General features: G+C 33.7%; 1 protein-coding gene across 1 annotated transcript; it reads right to left on the bottom strand.

Moving 5' to 3' along the window:
• Positions 1-1,110: 1,110 nt before the first annotated feature.
• LOC101004218 (olfactory receptor 4N5) lies at positions 1,111-10,175 on the bottom strand. The gene has a single exon (XM_021933348.2). It carries the CDS (start codon positions 5,927-5,929, stop codon positions 5,000-5,002), a length of 930 nt encoding a protein of 309 aa, XP_021789040.2. The 5' UTR covers positions 5,930-10,175; the 3' UTR covers positions 1,111-4,999.
• Between the last annotated feature and the right edge of the window lie 475 nt (positions 10,176-10,650).

Here is a 10,650-nt window from a genome sequence, read left to right as displayed (position 1 = left end):
ATTTTACAGTAAGAGTAAAAGTTTTGTAGAAAACTGCCAATCTGTCAGCATTTTGGATTTAGCAATTCTAATAGTTTTGTAGAGGAATCTTACTATTGTTTAATATACAATATAAGTTTGATAATAATATGATGTTGAGAACAACTTTTTGTATGACTGTTTTCCATCTATGCATATTATTTAGTAGGGTTTCTGTTCATATCTTTGGCTCATTTTATAATCTTGTTCATTTTCTTTTTAATATGTATAAATCTAAGGGGTGCAAGAGGAATTTTAGCACATGAATAATTGTGTACTGGTGAAGTCTGGGATTTTAGTGTATCTATCACCTGAATAATGTACATTGTACCCATTAAGTAATTTCTCATCATCCACCTGCCTCATGCCATCAATTCTTTCAAGTGCGTATTGTGTATCATTTCACACTCTATGTCCATGTGTACACATTACTTAGCTCCCACAGTTAAGTGAGAAAATGTGATATTCAAATTTCTATTTCTGTGTGTTTCACTTAAAATAATGGCCTCCAATTCCATCCATATTGCTGCAAAAGACATGATTTTATTCTTTTTTATGGCTGAAGAGTATTCTACTGTGTATTTATATCACATTTTCTTTATCCAATCATCTGTTGATGGATACTTAGGTTGATTTCATATCTTTGCTTTTGTGAATAGTGCTGTGATAAACATAAGAGTATAGGTATCTTTTGGGTATAATTATTTCTTTTCCTTTGGGTAGACATCCAGTAGTGGGATTGCTGGATCTTATGTTAGTTCTATTTTTAGTTATTTAAGAAATTTCCATAGTAGTACAACCACTATGGAGAACAGTTTGAAGGTTCCTCGAAGAACTACAAATAGAGTTACCTTACAATTCAGCAATCCCACTCCTAGGTATACACCCTAAAGAAAAAAAATCAGTATATCAAAAGATATCGCCACTCCCATGTTTGTTGCAGCACTATTCACAGTTGCCAATATTTGGAAGCGACCTAAGTGTCTATCAACAGACAAATGGATAAAGAAAATATGGTACCTATACACAATGGAGTGCCATTCAGCCATAAAAGAGAATGAGCTCCTATCATTTGCCAAAACAAAAATGGATTTGGAGGTCATTATGTTAACTGAAATAAGCCAGGAACAGAAAGACAAACTTCTAATATTCTCAGTCATTTGTGGGAGCTAAAAATTAAAACAATTAATTCATGAAGATACAGAGTAGAAAGATTCTTATTAGAGGCTTGGAAAGGTAATGAGGTTAGGGTTAGGGGGAATGTAGGGATGGTTAATGTGTACAAAAATAAAAAGAATAAATAAAACTTACTATTTGATAGCACAATAGGGTGACTATGGTCAATAATAACTTAATTGTACATTTTAAATAACTTAGAGAGTATAATTGGATTGTTTGTAACTCAAATGATAAATGCCTGAGGGGAAGGATAACCCATTCTCCATGATGTGTTTATTTCACATTGCATGCCTGTAATTAAAACATCTCATGTACCCCATAAGTATATACATCTACTATGTACCCACAAAAATAAAAAATAAAAATCTAGAAATCCCAGTTCTTGATGAAGTTTTGAATCTATTTATTTTTAATGTAGAGAGTGATACATCAGTCATTCTAGCTACAATCTTATTTTTTCATTTTATGTACTCTATTTTCTCTTTGTTCTTGCATTCTTTTACAATAATCTTTGTTATTTTTTTCCAAAAAAAATCCTTGTGTAACTGTCAGTTATAAATTATTTTACTCTTTGTATAGGTAACTTTCTTAAAGGTTGCAACATGAATCCTCGACTTATTAAAGTCTAATCACTTTATTAGCTTTACTAAATCTCTTCTTATGTTAGAATCACAGAACACTTTTATATCTTTTTTACATTTTTTACAACTGTTGTCAGGCATATATATATAAATGTTTACATAGTATATTTATGTATCTATCTATAGCAAATTCCATAAGACATACTATTGCTTGTATAGTCAATATTCAGTGTATACTTATTTACATATGCCAACTTATTTGCCAGTCTACTTCTTTATTTTTTCCTTTAATTTAGTGTTTTTCTCCAGGAGTCTTTTCTTTTATTTGAAGAACTGTGATTAATATTTATTTATTAGAAGTTCTTAAGCAACAGATTTTCTCATTTTTGTTTGTCATAAGATGTCTTTATCTCATCTTTATTTAAATGATTTACTTTATCTCATATAGATTTTTAGGTTGATATTATCTTCTTTGGGCATTTTAAAGATGTTTTTTCATTTTCCTCTGGCTTCCATGTTTCTTTTATGAAGAAATTTATCAGTTCCCTTTAAACTAAAGGACAGTCTCTCATCCCAGCTGCTTCTAAGATTCTCTATTTTTAATTTTTTTTGTCATGTGTTGATGTGTTTAGGTCTTTTTTGTTGCTGTTTATTCTGTTTGTGGTTCATGGTATATTTCTTTTTCTGTAGCTTGTTGTCTCTTATCAGGTTTTAAAAGTTCTTGCTAATTCTTTCTTCAAATATTTCATCTTTCTCATGCTCTCGTTTGCCTATCCACTTGGACTTCAATTATATCTATAATGACATATATATGTAATTGAAATATATATATATATGAGATTTCACTGCATCTCACACATCTGTAATATTCTTTCTTGTATTTTTCCATTTTTCCTATTTGCATTCTTAATTTTAGTATTTTTATTGATTTCACTTCCAGCACACTCTGTAGTCTTCTCCTTTGTTTGATCTGATTTTAAACTCATCTAATGAATTTTTAATTTCAAAATTTTTTAATTCTATGATTTTCACTTACTTCTCTTTATGGATTCTAATTCTCTGGTGAAATTTGCTATCCTTTTATCTATTTATCACACCTTTTCTTCTACTGTCTTGAATATACTAGTCATGGTTATTATAATGTTACTGTTATTCAGTTTCATACTCTGGATAGACTCTGATGATATTCCAATTATTTATCATTTTGTTCTGTGTTTTGAAAATTATTTTTCACTCTTCTGGTGTTTCTTATGATTTTTATTAAATTATGGATATTATTAATTACAATTTGTAAGTTGCATAGGCTCCAGTTCATGTTATTTCCTGCAAAGAAGGTTCACACATCTTGTATATAATAGAAATAAATCTCCTTAATGCTGTATTTCTCATTGTAAAATATTTACCTTTTGGTGGACATTTGGCAATATGTAGAAATCTTTGGTTGTTACAACTAAGAAAATGCTCCTGGCACCTAGTAAGTAGAGGTCAGGAATGCTACTAAACAACTTACAATGCACAGGGCAGCCTTCTACAACAAATAATTATTTTGTCCAAAATGCCAATTGTGCCAAAGTTAAGAAGCCCCACCTTAATTTAAATAAAGGTTTTGTGGAGTTGAAGTTGATTTTCAGGTTTCATAAGACTCAGTCAATCTCTGGCTCATTCACTGACTGCCAGGTTTAAAATCAGACTCTGATATAGTCTCAGGACTCTAATTCATTTATGCAATATTTAAATTTAGAAATGAAGGAAGTGAATGTGCAGGATCATGCCTAATCTCAGAAGCTAAGCAGTATTGGATCTGGTTAATATTTGGATGAGAGACCACTGAGTTATATAGGCATTAATAATAATAATAATAGTTTTAGAAGAAAATTTTAAAAATGAAGGAAGTGGAAAGATTACAAAATGTAAGGTTTCCATTTTGTGTAGGGATGTCTAGTAGGACTAGAGCAATGCTGAGTATTTTCCTGATCACAGGCTAATGGTTAAAATGCTGTAATCCTTGAACTGTCAGTCAAAAAATGATTTATGTATTCCCTACATTCACAATTGCTGTGGGGACAGTTACTCCTTATATAGACCAATTTATTGGTAATGTTTAGAAATTTATTTTAGTAAGCCAAGTCTACAGCCTGCTCTTATAGTTCTTCAGTGATTTGAAAGTATCTAATGCCTTATGTATGCCTATTCAAATAATCAGAGTGGTTTAGTTATTGTAACCAAATAATAACTTGTATTACATATAACTATTGTCATTGTGTTTAGGATGAAATAATTTGTAAGTGAACTCAAGTTTTTCTCTAATAGTAAAAGAAATACCCATTAGGAATAACCATAAAACTCTACAAAACTTTGAAATACAAAGTTAAGTTGTCTTTTCACAGTTTCTGATGAGATATAACAGCTTTTATTTTCTCCATCAAATTAGAAAAAATAACTATATCTTTTAAGTGTTGACATAAATAATACTTAGTAGCATGTATTTTCCACTTAATGATATTTTATTACTTATAGTTCCATAATCAGAATCTTGAGGATCTTCCCTTAAGTCAAATAGGAAACATTAGAGAGTTACTCTCCTGTTTATTATCTTTCAAGGATCTCCTTTTGAAATCTGAATAAATTCAACTTCTTATCGACTAAAATGCTTGACAGAATTTTGCCCCTACCAAAATCTTCAACTTCAATTCTTGCCATTTTCACATTTACTAACTACCGTACAGCTACTCTCTTCCTTTTTATGGTCGTCAAATATAAGAAGCTCATAAGATCTTTGGATCCTTGTACTAGTCATTTTTTCTGCCTAGAATTTCTGTCCCCAGATAATTGCATGGTTGCTTCTTTCAGATCATCTTGGTATCAGCTGAACACCACACGAGACCTCACTTAACAAATAAAAGTAAGGAAATTACCACCTCCCCAGATAACCTCCAGCATAATACCACTTTTTGCTTGCTACAGAACACTATTTCTTTCTGATACTATAGTTGTTTTTAAAATTTAATAGTTTAACCTGTATTTATCCACTTGAATGTAAATCTAGGAAACCTGGAATAGTACCTGTCTTATTCATATGCCTAGAATAGTACCTGAAAATGAGAAGTGCTTAATAATTATAGTATTTGCTAAATGACTGACAGATTCAATGCATGAATAAGAGAATGATTTAGCTAAATTCAACTGGACTTTCTCCTTTCTTGTTTTTCTCATTCTTCTATTCAGAAAACCTTATGTTGACTTAACAACTTCCTCATGGAAGCTTTCACTTCCTGGTTGCGAAGCGTATAAATAACAGGGTTCATTAAAGGAAAGATGACAGTATGGAAAAGAGAAACTATCTTGTCAGCTGGGAAAGCCTGGAAGGGACGAGCGTAGATGAAAATAGCAGGTCCAAACATGAGAAATACAATGATAATATGGGTGGTGCATGTGGAGATAGCCTTGTTCTTTCCTTCAGAGGAGTACTTCCTTATACGACAGAGGATGACTGCATAGGAGGCCAGAAGGCCCAGGAAGCACAAGAGGCTGAGCAGGCCACTGTTGGAGACCATCAGAAGCTCCACTATAAAGGTATCGGGGCAGGCCAGCTTGATGACTTGTGGAACATCACAGAAGAAGTTATCGAGCTGGTTTGGGCCACAGAAAGGCAAGTGCAGGATAAGGGCTACTTGTACAATGGAATGGGTAAAGCCCCCAAGCCACAGAGCCAACAATAATGCATAGCGGGTTCTAGGGTTCATGACGGTTGAATAGCGTAAAGGCCGGCAGATGGCGATGTAGCGGTCAAAGGCCATCACAACGAGAAGGAACATCTCCCCCGCTCCAAGAAAATGCAAGAAAAAGAGCTGAGTGATGCAGCTTCTGTATGAGATTACGTTCTTCTCAGAGAGGAAGTCCACCAGCATCCTGGGAACCACAATGAAGGAGTAGGATGCATCTAGGAAGGCCAAGTTGCCCAGAAAGAAATAGAGGGGGGCTGTGAGCCCAGGATCTGACACAATGGTGAAAATGATGAGGAAATTTCCAGGGAGGATGATGAGGTAGAAAACTAAGACTAGCACAAAGATCAGAAGTTGAGCATCTTGAGACTGGGTCAGACCAAGAAGAATGAATTCTGTCACCACTGTGAGGTTCTCTGTTTCCATCATTTCTCACTCTGCAGAATAAAATAGGGCAAATTGTTATGTGTCATAACCACCTTTTCATCTGTTTTGTATCTCCTCTCCAGATAAGAACATTATTTGTTCCAACCAACGTTCCGTAGTTGAAGACAACTTACGCCTCATAACTGTCTTGTATCCTGAGTTAACCTTTCTATCCTTCATCCTCTTTTTTCCTCACTAAAATGAAATATATTTTTCTGTAGCCACATTTTCATGCCCATTTAACCTCATGCTTCTAGATAACTTCACTCCTGTAGGATCCCAGGCTACTTTGCTTGAAGGATATTAGAAGTTGTCTTATTAAAGCAAAACTTAAGCATAATCAAGTTTGTCTATTTTGTTTGTTTATGTTGCTGTTAGTAGTGGTCCACTGTCTCTAAATGTTAGATTACTTGCTAGGTTTTAGTTCCTTTTCTTCCTGTCACAGAATAAAGTGCTTTCACAGTTGCTTCTGTCTCTCAGTTCCTATGGAATTCTTGGTTCCTGGTTGTTACCTATATGACTGGTTTCTAAATTTGTTCCTTGCTTATTCCCATCACATTGTTCTGCTTTGGTGCTCTTGTGCATTCTTACTTCAAACTGGTCAGCAGGATAGCAGGCAAGATCTGTATATTTCTCTTAACTTGGAGGACTTCCCTCATTATAGCCTTAGCTGAGTACCACTCTGAATCTGCTCTACAACCTGTTGTTAAGTTCTAGTTAATACTAATTCAGTTTCATCTGCTCTCTATAGATCCATAACCTACTTATTCTTCAGATCTCAGAGTGAGAGCCAAATGATATTCTTTTCACAAACATTTTTGCATAATACAAAATTTATCAGAATATGTAAAAGATGTTGACTATCTCAGCTAATAAAAATAAAATATAGTAGAGCTGGAATTGGCCATACAGAACATATAATCTGATGTACTCATTTGAGAGATAAAAAGTGCAATTGCAGACAAGTTTTAAACTTCCAATGAGCTTTCTTTTCTCTCATTATCAAGTGATAGAAGAAAGCAGGTATTTATTCCTCAGTTCATACTTTTTAGGGAATTATTTAGTGTCTCATCAATTGACAATATTTTATTTAGGCACTTAAGTAAATATGATGCTGCATGTCTAAATATTCCCCCTTTTCTGGCCATAACTTTGTCTAAATAAGTATTCTGTTCATGTTGGGAGAAATCCAGAATTAAAGTTTAGTCTGTATACTAATCTTCAAAATTAGATGTGTTCACCCAAGGAGGTGCACAAGATAATCCATTGGGGTGCATAAAAATAATGGAACTTCTCTGTATATTATTATAAGCTATGTTTTAAAAAATGTATTTGTGATTGTATTTTAATTATTATGTTGAAATTATTATAAAACAATTTATAAATAAATACTCACATACGATGATACCATGCATGTTTCACTATTGGAATGAATGATTTCAAAGATGAAATATTTCTCATTATAACAAAATGCTATAATGTGACATATACAAATGTTACACATGACTTTTGATTACATACAATATTTATTTTCAAAAGTGCTGTGGATACAATATCATGCAATATGACAATAAAAAGGAAGTACTGATACGTGCTACAACATGTTGATGCTTGCACAAACTCTGTAAACATATTTAAAACCATTGAATTTGTATACTTTAAATGGTGAATTTTATAATGCGCTGATTTTATCTCAATATAACTTATTTTTTGAAGCAGTGCTAGCGAATGTGGGGAAGGAGGACTGAAGGAGATAAATTCCTAATTGAAATTTGACAGAAATTACTAATGGCATCCCTAAAAAGAGGAACTAGAGAGAAGGGAGGAAAAGAATAAAGAAAAATCAGCCTTAAAAATCCATAAGAAAATTCATGGGAAACGTAGGTGACATATTAGCATTTTACAGCACGACTATTAGGAAACATCAGAACATTTGTTTTATGTGACTGGTAACATTCGTAACTAGCAGCAAATGCACGGGCACATATTTGTGCATTCCAAATATTTATTCAGTCTTGTATAAATACACACATAGTGAATCTAAGAAAACCGAACTAGGCAAAAAGTATTTTGGTGTTCTTCAAATTAGTTTAGGCATTTCCTTTTCTTTTTTACCCACTTAGGCACCACTTGGCTTCCACATTTATACCTCGCTCTGCCTACAGAAACCTGGTCTTAAGAACTTAAGTCAGAAGATCCCTCCCCTAGTCCTACCTTTTGTGGATTCCAGGTGTTCATTTATAGTTAGTTATCTCATGCTTCTCCAGGTTGAGGATTCCAAGACACAGGGAGCAGCTGAGAGTTTCAGCTTCTCCCACTCTTCCTCTGCTTCTGTTTTCTGCTATTTCCCTCTATTCTCTGTTAACTAACAGATGAAATTCCATGCTACTTAACATTTTTAATCCACTTTTCTTCTTTCCTCTGTTCTCATTTATGTACCTTTTGTTCTGTTGGTTCTCAAATAGTATTCATCACAGAGATGGAGGACATATATGCATTAGATGGGTATTCCTCTGTACAAAATGAGTTCCTGAAAAAAAAAGCACCAAACAATGGATCTCACATGGGCAAACTTCTTGTTCTAGTCAGATAAGACAAAGAGACATTGTCAGTGTAGGCCAAGACAGAAACCTAAATGGTCACCATATCTAACCTTCCTTATTTTATTTATACACACACACACACACATACACACACACACACACATACACACACATATACACACACATACACACACACATATATGGCACAGTCCTTTGGCACTGAAGATGCATAAGTGGAGAGGGTCACCATACTGTCCCCCACAACCCCTTCCAGACTACAGAGCAGCAGGCATCTTCAGGCAACACTATTCATATCTCAGTTCCAGACTGCTCTCAGACCAGCTCCTGAAGCCAAGTGTCTGGGGACCTGATCACCATCCTAGAAGCTCAGTCCCTTATCTTTCCTCATTCACTTTCTCTTGCTTCTTTCTTGTTTCCCATTCTTCCCCATTCTCTTCCTGCTAATTCTGTCTTCATATACTCATTTACAACAATTATTTCTTTACATTCACTTTTAGCTCCTGTTTCCCGTTACTTGCTTTTTAATTTTTTTCTTGCAGTTTATCTTCCTAATCCCTCACTTTTCCTTCCTCTTTGCTCTCTTCCTTATCATTCTCTTTCTTCTTTCTCTCATTTGCCTACATTCTTTCAGTCTTAAGTATGTTTCACCTTGTTCTTTACACATATTCTCCTTAAATATGTTCAATGCCTACCCTTTACTGATTCTGAAATAATGAATTGCTTAACCTATTCGAAGGTAGGGTGAGCACAGTAGTTAGGTGCTTCCTATATATTCCATTCCATGACTTTTTCTACAGACCTGAAGGGCTTTCCTTGTTCCCCAGTGCTAAGCCTTACTTCCTGAATATTATCTTTTTTGAAATTTACTGTCTGAATCACTCGTTAATTACTTCAGATTTTGTCACATGTTTTGTCTGTTTTTAACTCATCTTGATAAAAATGAGGCAAGTTATTTTGGTGTTCTAAAATAGATCTCTGGTTTGAGAATTATTTTACTTTCTGAGTTACCATATCTGCAATTTGAGGAAACTTAGGCAAGTTATTTAATGTAATTATTGACCTTAGGCAAGTCATTTAATCTTTTAATATCTGTATTTTGCATCTATTGAAGAGAAATAATACATTCACTGTTTTGACTTCACAGAGTAGAGGGAATATGGTGATCAAATTAGGTGGTTAGGAGCTAATCCACATCTGTGTAAATTAAGAGAGGAAGCCTTCAGTGATAAATACATTCTAGCAAAAAATGACAAATGGATACTATGTCAGTAGATCTTTTGTCACTGCCCTGGGATTAATTCCAACGGAGGTGATAACTGCTTGAATCTAAGTGGATTTCAGAGTAAGAAACTGTGGAGGTTCCAGGAAGAGTCTAACTAAAGTTTTCCTTATCTAATTCAGACATGTTTGAGAATCATGTCTTTCTTGTTTTAGGATTGCTAACTCTGAGCCTTATATTGCTGGATATAAGAACCATGTGCAGATGAAGAAACACATGTAACTGAGTGTGGAACCAGAGGTTTCCAAACTTGTGAAGTCAGTGAAGTTTGTCTCTGAAACTCAGCCTACCCTTTTTGACTGATTGTGATTCCTTATCTCTTCCTTCCTTTTACCTTTGGTTTAGGATAAAGATGAAATCAGTCATTTGTATTATATACAAATTGAAATCCAGGTGGTGAATCTCCATAATCAATTGGTATTTTTATTTTTTAAATAATACTAGAATTAAAAATTTTAGCACCTTAAAATAGTGCTAAGTATTAGACATACTAGGAGCTTTATTTGAGAAACAGGTTTATTTGAGAAAAGTGCTGAACACCTGAATTTAGAACTCACCCTTACTCTGTTTCTGCAGCATAATTCTGTTCTCATAAATTTCAAGGCAGCAGATAACCATGACAAATAGTATAATTTTTCTTCTTTTTTTTCATTTTTCCATATTTAATTTAAATGTAAAGAACAATAAAAAATTTTACCTTGCTGGGAGCCAAATGCTACTCTCAAACAAGTGGCTATTCTTTTGTCAGATAAAAGAGAGATTAGCTAATTATTTCAGAATTTGTCCTTAAATATATGTTCTCATGTTGGAATATTATAGATTCTGAAATCTCTATGCATTTGTAATACAATTAATGCAACAGAGAATGTGCTTTGGGATTT

Source organism: Papio anubis, chromosome 7, assembly GCF_008728515.1.
Source record: "Papio anubis isolate 15944 chromosome 7, Panubis1.0, whole genome shotgun sequence".
NCBI lineage: Eukaryota > Metazoa > Chordata > Mammalia > Primates > Cercopithecidae > Papio > Papio anubis.
The sequence above is the reverse complement of the archived record's forward strand: the minus strand, read 5'-3'. Positions and strand labels throughout refer to the sequence as shown.